The 16,869-nt window shown below is 34.5% G+C and overlaps 1 protein-coding gene across 3 annotated transcripts in view; it reads left to right on the top strand.

Moving 5' to 3' along the window:
• Positions 1-16,869, top strand: part of CWF19L2 (CWF19 like cell cycle control factor 2) — a 189,878-nt gene that overhangs the window by 94,211 nt on the left and 78,798 nt on the right. For all 3 annotated transcript variants that reach the window (XM_027095703.1, XM_027095702.1, XM_027095701.1), the window contains exons 11-12: positions 13,386-13,502; positions 15,278-15,415. In XM_027095703.1, coding sequence (XP_026951504.1) covers positions 13,386-13,502; positions 15,278-15,415 — 255 coding nt within the window. The remainder of the gene's footprint in view (positions 1-13,385; positions 13,503-15,277; positions 15,416-16,869) is intronic.

Here is a 16,869-nt window from a genome sequence, read left to right as displayed (position 1 = left end):
AATTTTGGATGTCTGGGATCTTCTGCCAGCTTTCAGCAGGTACACTGCATGAATTGTTCCACATGTGGATGTAGTTTTGATGTATTAGTGAGAGTAGATGAGCTCCATGTCCTTTATTCCCCCATCTTGATTGGAGCCCTCCCCATAGTTTTCTATTGTAAATCTTAAAAATGGCCCATGAACTTTGAAATCCTCTAGACTGGCCTTTCCAGTACTGTAGATTCCTTATTTAAACAACTCAGCTATATAGTATTTCCATCTAACTTGTGCATGGACTATGAGTGATGAGAGCCATTGAGTTTTGGAAGATTGCAGTTCTGTATCAGGACAAATCTAGTCCTAATTCTTTAATGTATTAGATCCTGATCTGCCCTTCTATAATTTCTACCTTGTTAATAATCCTTCAATGGAGTTACATCATGGGTCATTAAACCTAATGGAATTCAGCCCTATACTTTTTTTCTTTTTAATAGTACAGGAAATTCAGCTCATTTGCAGTAAACAATTAAATAGCTGCTCTATAATGATGCAGTATCTTTTAAGTTTTGTTTGCATTGCTGGCAAAGAAGGGAAGTACATTATTATACTCCCTTGAGTGGGGAGGGTTGAGTGGGGCACTTGAGTGGGGAGGGTTACATAGTCATTCTCTGGAAAGAAATTGAGGAATTAACTGAGGGCCTTAAAAGGCCATAGAAAAACATTAACTAATAGTTAATTAGTTAATGGCATTTTGTACATAAAGCTAGGTACTTGACTGGTGATTTAAAGTATTTCAAATAGCATTTTCACTATTATTGATTATTGACTTTTAACACTGTCAATCTGATTCTTATTGTGAGTTTACTATTACATAATGTGGTAATTTTCAGACTATGTGTATACCAGACTGTTTTTTTTTTCTTTTAATTTTTATTGGAGTATAGTTGATTTACAATGTTGTGTTAGTTTCAGGTGTACAGCAAAGTGATTCAGTTATACATACACATATCCACTTTTTTTTTTTTAGATTCCTTTCCTCTATTGGCCATTACACAGTATTGAATAGACTTCCCTGTGCTATACAGCAGGTTCTTATGAGTTATCTATCTTATATATAATACTGTGTATATGTTAATTCCAACCTGCTAATTTATTCCTCCCTCCCCACCTTTCCCCTTCAGTAATCATAGGTTTCTTTTCTACATACGTGATTCTACTTATGTTTTGTAAATAAGTTCATTTGTAACTTTTTTTTTTTTTTTAGATTTCACAAATAAGTGATATCGTATGGTTCTGTCTGACTTCACTCAGTGTGACAATCTCTAGGTCCATCCATTTTGCTGTAAATGGCATTATTTTGTTCTTTTTTATTGCTGAGTAGTACTCCATTGTATATATGTACCACATGTTCTTTATCCATTCCTCTGTTGATGGACATTTAGGTTGCTTCCATGTCTTGGCAACTGTAAATACTGCTTCAGTGAACATTGGGGTGCATGTATCTTTTTGAATTATGGTTTTCATTGGGTATATGCCCAGGAGTGGGATTGCTGGGTCATATGGTAGTTCTATTTTTAGTTTTATAAGGAACCTCCATACTGTTTTCCATAGTGGCTGCACCAGTTTACATTCTCACCAACAGTGTAGGAGGATTCCCTTTTCTCCACAGCCTCTGCAGCATTTATTGTTTGTAGATTTTTTGATGATGGCCATCTGACCAGTGTGAGGTGATAACTCATTGGAGTTTTGATTTGCATTTCTCGAATAATAATGATGCTGAGCATCTTTTTATGTGCTTTTTGGCCATCTGTATGTCTTCTTTGGGGAAATGTCTATTTAGATATTCTGCCCATTTTTTGATTGGGTTGTTTTTCTGATATTGAGCTGCATGAGCTATTTGTATATTTTGGAGATTAATCGTTGTTTGCAAATATTTTGTCCCATTCTGAGGTTTATCTTTTCATCTTGTTTATGGTTTCTTCTGCTTTTCAAAGGCTTTCAAGTTTAATTAGATCCCATTTGTTTAATTTAGTTTTTATTGCATTAGTCTAGGAGGTGGGTCAAAAAAATATTGCTGTGATTTATGTCAAAGAGTGTTTTCCCTATGTTTTCCTCAAAGAGTTATATAGTGTCTGACCTTACATTTATGTCTTTAATCCATTTTGAGTTTATTCTTGTGTATGATGGTAGAGAATGTTGTAATTTCATTCTTTTACATGTAGTTGTCCAGTTTTCCTAGCACCACTTATTGAAGAGACTGTCTTTTTTCCATTATGTATTGTTGCCTCCTTTTTCATAGTTTAGGTGTCCATAGGTGTGGGTTTATCTCTGGGCTTTCTATCCTGTTGCACTGAACTGTATTTCTCTTTTTGTGCCAGTGCTATACTGTCTTGATTAATGTGTCTTTGTATGATAGTCTGAAGTCAGGGAACCTGATTCCTCCAGCTCCATTTTTCTTTGTCAAGATTGCTTTGGCTATTTAGGGCCTTTTGTTTTTCCATACAAATTGTAAAATTTTTTGTTCTAATTCTGTGAAAAATGCTATTGGTAATTTGATAGGGATTGCATTGAATGTGTAGATTACTTTGGGCTGTACAGTCATTTTGGCAATATTGATTCTTCCAATCCAAGAACATGGTATATCTCTCCATCTGTTTGTGTCATCTTTGATTTCTTTCATCAGTGTCTTATAGTTTTATGAGTACAGGTCTTTGCCTTCTTAGGTAGGTTTATTTCTAGGTATTTTATTCATTTTAATGCAGTGGGATATGGAATTGTTTCTTTAATTTCTCTTTCTGATCTTTCGTTGTGTGTATAGGAATGCAAGAGATTTCTGTGTATTATTTTGTATTCTGCAACTTTACCAGATTCATTGATGAGCTCCAGTAGTTTTCTGGTAGCATCTTTAGGATTCTGTATATAGAGTACCATGTCATCTGCAAACAGTGACAGTTTTACTTCTTTTTTTCCGATTTGGATTCCTTTTATTTCTTTAATTTCTCTGATTGCCATGGCTAGTACTTCCAAAACTATGTTGAATAAAAGTGGCAAGAGTTGACATCCTTGTCTTTTTCCTAATCTTAGAGGAAATGCTTTTAGTTTTTCATCATTGAGAATGATGTTTGCTGTGGGTTTGTTGTATATGGCCTTTATTATTTTGAGGGAGGTTCCTTCTATGCCCACTTTCTGGATAGTTTTTATAAAGGGATGTTGAATTTTGTCAAAAGCTATTCCTGCATCTATTGAGATAATAACATGGCTTTTATTCTTCAATTTGTTAATATGGTGTATCACATTAATTGACTTATATATACTAAAGAATCCTTGCATCCTTGGGACAAATCCTACTCGATTTGTGTATGATCCTTTTAATGTGTTGTTGGATTCAGTTTGGTAGTATTTTGTTGAGTATTTTTGTGTCTATATTCATCAGTGATATTGGTCTTTAATTTGCTTATTTTGTGATATCTTTGTTTGATTTTGGTATCAGGGTGATGGTAGCCTCTTAGAATGAGTTTTGGAGTGTTCCTTCCTCTGCAGTTTTTTGGAAGAGTTTGAGAAGGATAGGTGTCAGCTCTTCTCCAAATATTTGGTAGAATTTGCCTGTGAAGCCATTTGGTCCTGGACTTCTGTTGGAAGATTTTTAATCACAGTTTCAATTCCATCACTTGTCATTGGTCTGTTTATATTTTCTATTTCTTCCTGGTTTAGTCTGTAAGGTTGTGCTTTCTAAGAATTTGTCTATTTATTCCAGGTTGTCCATTTTATTTTATTGGTGTTGTAGTAGTTGCTTGTTGTAGTGTCTTACCATACTTTGTATTTCTGTGGTGTCAGTGTTACTTCTCCTTTTTCATTTCTAATTTTATTGATTTGAGTCTTGTCCTCTTCTTTATTGAAGAGATTGCTTAAAGGTTTATCAATTTTTTTATCTTCTCAAAGAACCAGCTTTTAGTTTTATTGATCTTTGGTGTTGTTTTCTTCATTTCTATTGCATTTATTTCTGTTCTGATTTTATAGCTTCTTTCCTTCTACTAACTTCGTGTTTTGTTTTTCTTTCTCTATTTGCTTTAGATATAAGGTTCAGTTGTATATTTGAGATTTTCCTTGTTTCTTGAGGTAAGATTGTATTGCTATAAGCTTCCCTGTTAACACTGCTATTGCTGTATCCCATAGGTTTTGGGGCATTGTTTTCATTGTCACATGTTTCTAGGTATTTTTTGATTTCCTCTTTGAATTCTTCAGTGATTCATTGGTTATTTAGTAGCATACTGTTTAGCCTCCATGTGTTTGTGCTTTTTACAGTTTTTTCATGTAATTGATTTCTTATCTCATAGTGTTATGGGAGGAAAACGTGCTTGATATGATTCCTTTTCTTAAATTTACCATGGCTTGATTTGTGACCCAAGATGTGATTTATCCTGGATTATGTTCCATGTGCACTTGAGAAGAAAGTGTATTCTGCTGCTTTCGAATGGAATGTCCTATAAGTATCAATTAAGTTTATCTGGTCTAATGTGTTATTTAAGGGTTGTGTTTCCTTATTAGTTTTCTGTCTGGATGATCTGTCCATTGGTGTCAGTGGAGCATTAGAGGACCCCCACTATTATTGTTAGTGTTGATTTTCCCTTTTATGGCCATTAACATTTTGCTTATGTATTGAGGTGCTCCTATGTTGGGTTCATAAAAGTTTACAATTGTTATATATTCTTGGATTTATCCCTTAATCATTATGTAGTTTCCTTCTTTGTCTCTTGTAACAGTCTTTATTTTGTAGTCTGTTTTGTCTGATATGAGTATTGCTACTCCAGCTTTCTTTTGATTTCCATTTGCATGGAATATCTTTTTTCATCCCCTCACTTTCATTCTGAATGTGTCTCTAGGGCTGGAGTGGGTCTCTTGTAGACAGCATATATAAGGGTCATGTTTTTGTATCCATTCAACCAGTCTGTGTCTTTTAGTTGGAGCATTTAATATGTTTACATTTAAGATAATTATCAATATTTATGTTATTATTACCATTTTGTTAATTGTTTTGGGTTTGTTTTTGTAGATCTTTTTTTCCCTTCCTCTTTTGTTCTCTTCCCTTTTGTTTCTTGCCTAGAATAGCATTTGTTGTTCCTTTAACATGTGTTGTAAAGCTGGTTTGGTGGTGCTGAATTCTCTTAGTTTTTGCTTGTAAAGCTTTTGTAAAGCTTTTGATTTCTCCATCAAATCTGAATGAGAGCCTTGCTGTGTAGAATAGTCTTTGTTGTTCCCTTTCATCATTTTCAATATATCCTGCTACTCCCTTGTGTCCTGCAGAGTTTCTGCTGAAAAATCAGCTGATGACCTTAAATTCCCCTGTGTGTTATTTGTTGCTTTTTCATTGCAGCTTTTAATATTTTTTCTTTGTATTTAATTTTTGTTAGTTTGGTTAGTATGTGTCTCAGCCTGTTCCTCCTTTGGTTTATCCTGTATGGGATTCTGCATTTCCTGGACTTGGATGAGTATTTCCTTTCCCATGGAGGGAAGTTTTTGACTATGATCTCTTCAAATATTTTCTCCGGCCCTTTCTGTTTTTCTTCTTCTTTTGGAATCCTTATAATTCGAATGTTGTTTCATTTAATGTTGTTGCAGAAGTCTCTGAGACTGATCTCATTTCATTTGTTTTTTTTCATTCTCTTCTAAGGCAGTGATTTCCACCATTTTGTCTTCCAGGTCCCTTATCCTTTCTTTTACCTCAGTTACTTGGCTTTTGATTCCTTCAAATGTATTTTTCATTTCAGTTATTGTCTTTTTCATCTGTTTGTTCTTTATTTCTTGTGGGTTTTTGTTAGACTTGTATCTTCTCAACCCATGTCTCTATTCTTTTTCTGAGATTTTTGGGTCATCTTTAGTATCATTACTCAGAAATCTGTTTCAGGTAGATTGCTTACCTCCTTTTAATTTAGTTGTTCTTGTAGGTTTTTATCTTGCTCCTTCATCTGCAATATAAGAGAGTAAGTAGATACCCTTTAAAATATGGCTTTATTAATTAATGCTAATTGATTAATTGAAAAAAAAGTACTGATAATAATCACTTCGTATTGTGTGTGAATGTAAGATCAGTAATTTGTATGCACTTTTTTATTTCATTTCAACAGAGGAACTAAACCTCTATTAAATGGAATTGAAATGCATTTTAAATAATTAATTCTGATTGGAGAAGTAACCTGAAATGTGAATAATTTGCTTGGTCTTGTTTCAGATCAGTTTTTAATGAAGTAGTTATCTAATATTCTTTATGCGATTCTTTATTAAAATGCTTTCAATAAAATTCTGTTTTCATTATAGAATACAGTTTTCTTTATTCTATATGGTACCAGTTGTCTATTTGACTAAAGGTTCATAGGAAGAAGATTATGTATTGAAAGTAAGTGGGATATAACTTCTTCTTAAGAGTCAGAGAAGTGAAAAATATTTGAGGGCTCTTAATGGAACAAATAGAAGTTGTGTGGAATATCATTGTAGTAGCTAACTTAGCAAGTTCATTTTGTCATCTAATTGCTTTCAAGTTTAGTAGGATATTTATTTTTTTTATACTTTAACCATATATAATTTTATATATCAGTATAAATCACTAAAGGTATGAAGGGGACAGAATGTGGAATCTCAGCCCCTTCCTGCTAAGTCAGAATTTGCATTCTTTATTTTTTTTTATTTTTAATTTTTATTGCAGCATAGTTAATTTAAAATGTTGTGTTAGTTTCATGTGTACAGCAAAGTGATTCAGTTATACATATACATGTATCTCTTCTTTTTCAAATTCATTTCCCTATTAGGTTATTACATTATATTTAGAAGAGTTCCATTTGCTATATAGTAGGTTCTTGGTGGTTATCTGTTTTAAATATAGTAGTGTGTACATGTTAATATAGTAGTGTGTACATGTCAATCACAAACTCGCAATCTGTCCCCACCCATCCCCTCTGGTAAGCATAAGTTTGTTCTCTAAGTCTCTGAGTCTGTTGATGTTCTGTAAGTAAGTTCATTTGTATCATTTTTTATTATAGATTCCACATATAAATGATATCATATGATATTTGTCTTTCTCTGTCTCAGTTACTTAGGTATCATAGTCTCCAGGTCCATCCATGTTGCTGCAATTGGCATTATTTCATTCTTTTTAATGGTTGAGTAATATTCCAATATATATATGTACCACATCTTCTTTATCCATTCCTCTGTCGATGGACATTTAGGTTGCTTCTATGTGTTGGCTACCATAAATAGTGCTTCAGTGAACATTGGGGTGCATGTATCTTTTTGAATTATGGTTTTCATTGGGTATATGTCCAGGAGTGGGATTGCTGGGTCATATGGTAGTTCTAATTTTAGTTATTTAAGGAACCTGCACACTGTTTTCCGTAGTGGCTGCACCAATTTACATTCCCACCAACAGTGTAGGAGGGTTCCCTTTTCTTCGCATCCTCTCCAGCATTTCTTATTTGTAGATTTTTTGATGATCGCCATTCTGACTGGTATGAGGTTATTTCTCTTTGTTTTGATTTGCATTTCTCTAATAATTAGTGATGTTGATCATCTTTTCATGTGTCTCTCAGCCCTCTGTATGTCTTTTTTTGAGGAATGTCTATTTAGGTCTCCTGTTCATTTTTTGATTGGATTGTTTGTTTTTTTGATATTGAACTGCATGGCTGTTTGTCAGTTTTGGAGACTATTCCTTTGTTGGTCTCACTGATTGCAAATATTTTCTCCCATTCTGTGGGTTGTCTTTTCGTTTTGTTCATGGTTTCCTTTGCTGCTGTTTAAAAGCTTTTAAGTTTAATTTGATCTCATTTGTTTATTTTTGTTTGTATTTCCATTACTCTAGGAAACAGCCTCAGAAAGATAGTACCTTGATTTATGTCAAAGAATGTTCTGCCTGTGTTTTCCTCTAAGAGTTTTATATTATCTGGTTTTATATGTATGTCTTTAAAGCATTTTGATTTTTTTTCAATAGTAGCTGTCCAGTTTTTTCAGCAATATTTATTGAAGAGATTGTCTTTCCTCCATTGTATAGTAGTGCCTCCTTTGTTAGATTAATTGACCATAGGTATGTGGGTTTATTCTGGGCTTTCTATCCTCTTCCATTGATCTATATTTCTGTTTTTTATGGTAATACCATATTGTTTTGATGACTATAGCTTTGTAGTGTAGTCTGAAGTCAGGGAGCTTGATTCTGCCAGCTCTGTTTTTCCTTCTTAAGATTGCTTTGGCTATTCAGGGTCATTTTTGTCTCTATCCAAATTGAAGAGTTTTTTGTTTTAGTTCTAAAAAAAAGCCATTGGTAATTTGATAGGAATTGCATTGAATCTGTAGATGGCCTTGGGTAGTATTGTCATTTTGACAATATTGATTCTTACAATCCAGGAATATGGTATGTCTTTCCATCTGTTTGTGTCATCTTTGATTTTCTTTTATCATCGTCTTATAGTTTTCAAAGTACTGGTGTTTTTTCTCATTAGGTAGGTTTATTTTTAGATATTTTATTCTTTTTGATATGATGGTAAAAGGCATTGATTCTTTACTTTGTTTTTCTGATCTTTCATTGTTAGTGTATAGAGGTACAAAAATTTCTGTGTATTCTTTTTTTATCCAGCAACTTTACTGAATTCATTGATGAGCTCTAGTAGTTTTCTGTTATTTATCTGTTGGATATTCTATCTGTAGTAGCATGTCATCTGCAAACAGTGACAGTTTTACTTCATCTTTTCCAATTTATATTCCCTTTATTTCTTTTGCTTCTTAGAATGCCATGGCTAGGATTTCCAAAGCTATGTTGAATAAAAGGGGTGAAAGTGGACATCCTTGTCTTGTTCCTGATCTTAGAGGAAATGCTTTCAGCTTTTCACTCTTCAGTATGATGTTGGCTGTAGGTTTGTCATAAATTGCTTTTATTATGTTGAGGTATGTTACCTCTGTAACCACTTTCTGGAGAATTGTTATCATAAATAGGTGTTGAATTTTGCCAAAACCTTTTCCTGCATCTATTGAGAAGATCATACATTTTTTATTCTTTAATTTGCCAATGTGAGGTATCACACTGTTTGATTTGTAAATATTGAAAAATTCTTACAACACTGATCATGGTATATGATCCTTTTACTGCATTATTGGATTCGGTTTGCTAGTATTTTGTTTGAGGATTTTTGTGCCTTTGTTCATGAGCGATATTGGCCTGAAATTTTCTTATTTGTGGTATCTTAGTGTCGTTTTGGTATCAGGGTTATGGTGGCCTCATAGAATTAGTTTGGGACTATTTCTTGTGCAGTTTTTTGGAATAGTTTGAGAAGGATAGATGTTAACTCTTCTCTAAATATTTGATAGAATTCTCCTGTGAAGTGGTCCTGGACTTTTTTGGAAGATTTTTTCATCATAATTTAAATTTCAGTACTTGTGATTGGTCTGTTCATATTTCCTGTTTCTTCCTGGCTCAGACTTGGGAGATTGTAACTTTCTAAGAATTTGTCTATTTCTTCTAGGTTGTCCATTTTATTGGCAGATAGTTGCTTGTATAATCAATTATGATCATTTGTAAAAGAGATCATTTATAAAAGATCATTTAATCTCTTTTGATACTTTGTATTTCTGTGTTCTGTTGTAACTTCTCCTTTTTCATTTCTAATTTTATTGATTTGAGCCCTCTTCCTTTTTTTCTTGATGAGTCTGACTAAAGGTTTATCAATTTTGTTTATCCTTTCAAAGAACCAGCTTTTAGTTTCATTGATATTTTCTATTGTTTTCTTCATTTGTATTTCATTTATTTCTGCTCTGATCTTTACAGTTTCTTTTTTTCTACTAACTTTGTGTTTTGTTTGTTCTTCTTTCTCTAGTTGCTTTAGGTATAAGGTTAGGTTGTTTATTTGTGAGTTTTCTTGTTTCCTGAGGTAACATTGTATTGCTATAAACCTCCCTGTTAGAACTGGTTTTGCTGAATCCCATAGATTTTGGATCGTTGTGCTTTCATTTTCATTTATCTCTAGGTATTTTTTGGTTTCCTCTTTGACTTCTTCAGTGATCCATTGATTGTTTAATAGCATATTGTTTAGCCTCCATGTGTTTGTGCTTTTTACAGTTTTTTTTCTTGTAATTGATTTCTAATCTCATAGCATTGTAGTCAGAAAAGATGCTTGATATGATTTCAGGTTTCATAAATTTACCAAGGCTCACTTTGTGATCTAGCATATTGTCAATCCTGGAGAATGCTTCATGTGCTCTTGAGAAAAAAGTGTATTCTGCTGCCTTTGGATGGAATGCTCTTTAAATATCAATTAAGTGTATCTAGTCTAATGTGTCATGTAAGGCTTGTGTTTCTTTATTGATCTGCTGTCTGGATGATCTGTTCATTGATGTAAGTGGGGTGATAAAGTCTCCCACTGTTGTTGAGTTAATGTCAGTTTTTCCTTTTATGGTTGCAAGTATTTGCCTTATATATTGGGGTGCTCCTGTGTTAGATGCATATATACTTACAGTTGTTATATCTTCCTGGAATGATCCCTTGATCATTATGTAGTGTTTTTTGTCTCCTTTAACAATCTTTATTTTAGTCTATTTTGTCTGATATGAGTATTGCTCCTCCAACTTTATTTTGATTTCCATTTTCATGGAATACCTTTTTCCATCCTCTTAGTTTCAATCTGTATATGTCCCTAGATCTGAAGTGGGTCTCTTGTAGGCAGCATACATATGGGTCTTGTTTTTGTATCCGTTCAGCCAGTCTGTGTTTCTTGACTGGAGCATTTAATCCATTAACATTTAAGGTAATCATTGATATATGTGTTCCTATTGCCATTTTCTTAATTGATTCGGATTTGTTTTTGTAGGTCTTTTTTTTTTTTTTTAACCATTCCTCTTTTGTTTTCTTCTCTTGTCATTTACTGAGTAACTTTATTGTTGTTTTTGGATTCCTTTTTCTTTTTTGTGAGTATATCTATTGTAGATTTTCATTTTGCAGTTACCTTGAGGATCTGATATAGCAGTCTGTATATAACAAGATTGTTTTATGTTGCTGGTCTTTTAATTTCAAATGCATTTCCAGTATCCGGCATTTGTGCTGTCCTCTTCTCACAATTGCTGGTTTTGATATCATATTTGTGTGCAGATGATTTCCTACCTTTACTTTATGTTTGCCTTTACTGGTGAGCTTTTTCATTCATAATTTTCTTGTTTCTATTAGTGGCCTTTTCTGCTTAGAGAATTTCCTTTAGCATTTGTTCAAAGGTATTCTGGTGTTGCTGAATTCTCTTAGCTTTTGCTTGTCTGTAATGCTTTTGATTTTTTTGCTGAAGCTGAAAGAGAGCCTTGCTGGATAGCGTATTTTTGTTTGTAGGTTCTTCTCTTTCATCGCTTTAAATATATAGTGCCAGTCCCCTCTGGCCTGCAGAGTTTCTGCTGAGAAACCAGCTGATAACCTTTTGGGCATTCCTTTGTATGTTAATTATTGCTTTTCCCTTGTTGCTTTTAACATTTTGTTCTTTGTATTTAATTTTTGTTAGTGTGATTATTGTGTGTCTCAGCATGCTCCTACTTGGCTTTATCTTGTCTGGGACTCTCTCCATCTCCTGGACTTGGGTTACTGTTTCCTTTCTCATGTTAGGGAAGTTTTCATGTATCATATCTTCAAATATTTTCTCAGGTCCTATCTCCCTGTCTTCTCCTTCTGGGACCCCTATAATAAGAATATTGCTGCATCTAATGTTACCCTAGAGGTCTCTGAGACTGTCGTCATTTTGTTTAATTTTTTTTTTTATTCTGTTCCCTGGCAGTGATTTCCACCATTCTGTCTTCCAGTTCACTTGTTTTTCTGCCTCATTTATTCTGCTGTTGATTCCTTCTAGTGTATTTTTCATTTCAGTTATTATATTATTCACCTCTGTTTGCTTTTTAGTTTTTCCAGGTCTTTAAAAAAAATTTCTTGTATTTTCTCACTCTGTGCCTTCACTGGTTTTCTGAGATCTTGGAGCATCTTCAGTATCATTTCTCTGAATTCTTTTTCCAGTAGATTGCCTGTCTCCCTTCACTTAGTTTTTCTTCTGGGGTTTTATCTTATTCCTTCATCTGTGACATATTCTTCTGTTGTCTCATCTTGTCTAACTTTCTGTGTTCGTGGTTCCCATTCTACAGGCTGTAGCACTGTAATTCTTCTTGCTTCTGCTGTCTGACCTCTGCTGGATGAGTTTATCTTAGAGGCTTGTATACACCTCCTACTAGGAGTGACTTTTTCCTACCTGATGGTGGGTAGAGCTGGGTCTTGTCCATCTGCTGTGCTGGGTCATGCTCAGGAAGACTTTAAGCAGCCTGTCTTCTGATGGGTGGGGCTGTGTTTCCGCCCAGCTGGTTGTTTGGCCTGAGGTGTCCCAGCACTGGATCATACAGGCATTTGGATGGGGTTATGTCTGCGGGGGTGGGGGGGATGACATGGCAGCCTCCATGGGGGCTCACACTAATGAGTACTGGCCAGAGCTGCCCCTGCCGGCGTCTCTGTCCCCTCAGTGTGCCACAGCCATCCCCTGCCTTCGCAGGAGACCCTTCAATACTAACAGGTAAGTCTGACCCAGTCTCTATGAGCTCGCTGTTTTGTTACCTGGGTCCCATTGCACATGAGACCCTGTCTGTGCCCTTTAAGAGTGGAGTTTCTGTTTTCCCCAGTACTGTGGAATTCCTCTGATCAAACCCCTCTGGCCTTCAAAGCCAGATTCTCTGGGGGCTCCTCCTCCTGTTGCCAGATCTGCAGGCTGGGAAGCCTGACATGCGGCTAAGGACTTTCACTCCTGTGGGAGAACTTTGGTGGTATAATTATTTTCCAGCTTGTGGGTTGCCCACCCGGCAGTTATGGGATTTGATTTTATCACAGTTACACACCTCCTACCATCTCTTTGTGGCATCTTTTTTGTCTTTTTTGGTAGGTTTCAGCAGTGTTTTTGTCAATGGTTGTTCAGTTACTTGTGATTTTGGTGTTTCTATAACAAGGGTTGAGCCTATGTCCTTCTACTCTGCCATCTTGCAGGCAAGCCAGGATCTTTAAATTGAAGAAACATTCATTAAATATGACATCTGCTCCATACGTGATGGGCATTCTCATACAATGCCTGTTTGAATATTGGTGCTTTGTCATCTTTTAATATTGTTTAGAGGAAAACTATATTTGAAGTTTCCTTTTGTAATTATTTTAAAAAAGTAAATAAGCTTTAGATATTTTTCTTCAACTTTTCCATGAAAAGATTATGGTCACTTTACATTATAGTGGATAATGAAAGTCCATGAGGCTTAAGATAATCCGTAATATTATGTGAAAACTAGAATCATTTTTATGCTCTTTTGGCTATTAAACAAAAGGTTTCAAGACTCTTCTCAATAATTACAATTGTTATCTCTAAATCTTTCCACAGAATGAAGATCAGGAAGAAGTGATCCTTGTCAGAACAGATCATTCTGGAAGAGTCTGGCCTGTGAACACACCACGAAAACATCTGGAATCTAAAGGAGGAAGAAGGAAGAGACTGATTGTATGTTTAACATATGTCTTTTGTTTATTAATTCCTAATTCACTTTTTCCCTTTGTATCAGACTACAGTTGACCCTTTAACAACATGGGTTTGAACTGCAAAGGTCTACTTATACACAGAATGTTTTCAATAAATTACATACTATAGTACTGCACAGTCTGTGGTGGTTTGAATCTGTGAATATGGAACTATAGATATCGAGGGCCGACTCTAAAGTTATAGTCAGATTTTCAACACCATGGGGGTCACTGCCCCTAACCTTCGTTGTTCAAGGGTCAACTTTATTTCAAAATATTTTCTGAAATGTTGCTTAATAATGCAAACATTAGAAGGTAGTAAATCATGTTCTTTCTTTTATTTTAGTTATGATCCTCTGCCTTTTACAAAATGAATTCTAATTCAACAACAGTTTTCAAATAATTGTGAACATTGAATTTTTAAGGCAGTTTTAACTTTAGTGTATATTTCTTTGACATTGTTTCTAGCTTCTTTTTACATACTTATCATAACTCTTAGGGAAAACCTTGGTGCTATAGACCTGTGTTAAATCCTTTGTAAACCTTAATTTTCTTTTCCATCTTCTAGCTGCAGCAGTTAATTTTTAGCACTACCTTGAGGCTCTTAAAATGGAAAAAACAACATATTCAGTTTTCCCAAGTTAGATTTTTTGTTTTAAATTTGAAAGATCTTATAAGTGGTAATTGGGTCCACAGAAGATTTGTTCATTTAGAATTCTTCTATCAAATGTTTATTATCTGCCTGTTGAGTGCCTGTGCTGCTAGAGCTCGTAATTGATTTGTTCAGCAAATAGAAATGGGATGGATACCTCTCCTAAAGAAATGGGACGTATTAGGGGTTTGAAAGGGAGATGTGGGAGAAGAATAGTAAAGGTTTGAATTGTATGAAATGACAGAACTGGCTAGGGATTCATAGATGCATTGCCAGATGGCATTGAATACTCTTTTGAATTGCTTACTACTGAGTAGTCTAGGTATAGGAGTAAAGAGGATAGACACATTCATTCAGGATTGAGGTTTGTTTTCTGAGTGTAGTGAAAGGATAAGAGGAACAGAAAGGGGTTTGGATCCAGAGAGTGATTGAAGTCTTGGAATGTGAGATTTAAGCTTGTGAAGACAGGAGTAGTAATGTGGGGAAAAAATATTGGGAACGTGGTTCTAAAGAAGTTGAAGACCGGGTTTTATTTGGATAAGGGAATGTGAGAACAGTGTTGAAGAGATTTGATTTGGTTGGTAGACAGTACATAGCACTTTTCTTTTCCACGTGTAGGTATGGAATCAACTGACAGGAAAACCCAGAATTGATTTAGATGAGAATCAGAATATCAGCTTTTTTTCTGATAGAGCTGTTTAAAGTAGGTTTGCTAATACTTCACTTTTGTTCTTGATATGCTTACTTGATCTCTGGGTAACTAATGACTTCCCTTCACAGTGATGGGGAATTTTTACTACAAGGAGGGGAAGAGCATAGAGGAGAGAAGAAGGCATAAAACAATTCTGTCCTTTCCTTAAAACTCAGAAATCAGATACTGTCATGCTTCCATCCTTGGGGAAGAGGAAAAAGTAAAGGCACGGAAGAGGTAGAGAGTGTTATTCTAATGGAAATTTTTCCACATGGAATCAGACAGAATAGGGATATACTGGAAAGAAAGATTATGATACAAAGAGGGATTTTTAGTATCAGATTTATAGATAATTCATTAAAATACTTCAGAGACTTATGTTTTCACTAAACTAATAATGTTCATTTTGTCATAGGTTTCAACCTATGAGGAAAAAGAAAGGGTCAGATACTTTCATGATGATGATACTCTAAGCCTAAGTGACTTAGTCAAGAACGAAAAGATGGGAACAGCAGAAAATCAAAACAAACATTTTATGAAAATGACATCTAAGGTAAGATATATTCCTAGGATACCTTTGAATTTTGGTAAGCTGGTTACTCAGTCTACAATGATTTACTTTTCAGACACAGCTAGTTCTTTATAATCATGATTTGTTTTATTAAATTAAATCCTTTGTAAGACATATTGGAAATGTGCATTTTAGAATTGATTTGATTGGGGAGTATACTTTTGGTATTCAGGTTTTTTTTAAATAAGAATTCTGGGTTAACTTTTTAATGTATTCCATGAAAATGTTAACTATATATTTGATCTACCATTTAAGGGAATGTTTGGGGCCAGACTTTAATGTCGACAGTGTGCTGCTAGTTAGGTGACCAGTCTGTTTTATCTTGATGTTACACTAGTTCTTCATAATTATGCCACAAGGTATATATAATTTGGAGTAATATATATCATAAAGAAGGCATCTTGGAAAAATCTTAAGTCTGTTTATATGAAAATTTTGTATGTTTTTAAATGTATATCAATGTTTCATGGGTAGTAGGATGAATTTTTTTATTTCAAAATAGCATTCTTTGTTGCAAACCCTTCCATTGCAGTCCCTTCAAACATTACCATTAACACTTATAATGAAAGAGACATATGTAAAGTTAGGGTTTGACCCCACTGGAAAGATTCAGCTCACTGCCTATATTTACAAATAAAGTTTTATTGGAATACAACTATGCACCTTTGTTTACCTGTAGTCTAAGGCTGTTTTTGCTTTATTACAACTGAGCTGAATAGCTGAGACAGAGACTGTACAGCCCACAGAACTGAAAATATTTACTGTCTGGCACTTGACAGAACAAATTACCCTTCCTTGCTTACGATGGGAATTTGAACCTAGGGATCTGAAGGACAGGAGGGAGCCTTTTTACTGTATACTTTATTAGACTTTTTCTTTTAACTATGTGAATATATTACCTGGTGAAAAAATTAACTTAATGAAAACTAGAATACAGGTAACCAAGGTATCAAGTGTGTGTATGTGTATATCACAGAGAGTAAAACAAACTTGGGTTAAACAGAAATGATTAAAAAATTGTATGGGATCTTAACTTTAGCCCATTAGGATAATTTTACTTTTTATTTGGGGGGAATACTAGAAATATTCTAGGGTCTGGAAATTCACTGCAGAAAGAAGAACATATTTTTATGAAAATTTCCTTCTCAGAAATGGGGCAGTGGGACCTAATGAAACTTAAAAGCTTTTGCACAGCAAAGGAAACCATAAACAAGACCAAAAGACAACCCTCAGAATGGGAGAAAATATTTGCAAATGAAGCAGCTGACAAAGGATTAATCTCCAAAATTTACAAGCAGCTCACGCAGCTCAATATCAAAAAAACAAACAACCCAGTGCAAAACTGGGCAGAATACCTAAATAGACATTTCTCCAAAGAATACATACAGATTGCCAACAAACACACGAAAGGATGCTCAACATCACTAATCATTAGA

Source organism: Aethalodelphis obliquidens, unplaced genomic scaffold (genome assembly GCF_003676395.1).
Source record: "Aethalodelphis obliquidens isolate GAN/ISIS:26980383/991018 unplaced genomic scaffold, ASM367639v1 scaffold93, whole genome shotgun sequence".
Taxonomy (NCBI): Eukaryota; Metazoa; Chordata; class Mammalia; order Artiodactyla; family Delphinidae; genus Aethalodelphis; species Aethalodelphis obliquidens.
The sequence above is the reverse complement of the archived record's forward strand: the minus strand, read 5'-3'. Positions and strand labels throughout refer to the sequence as shown.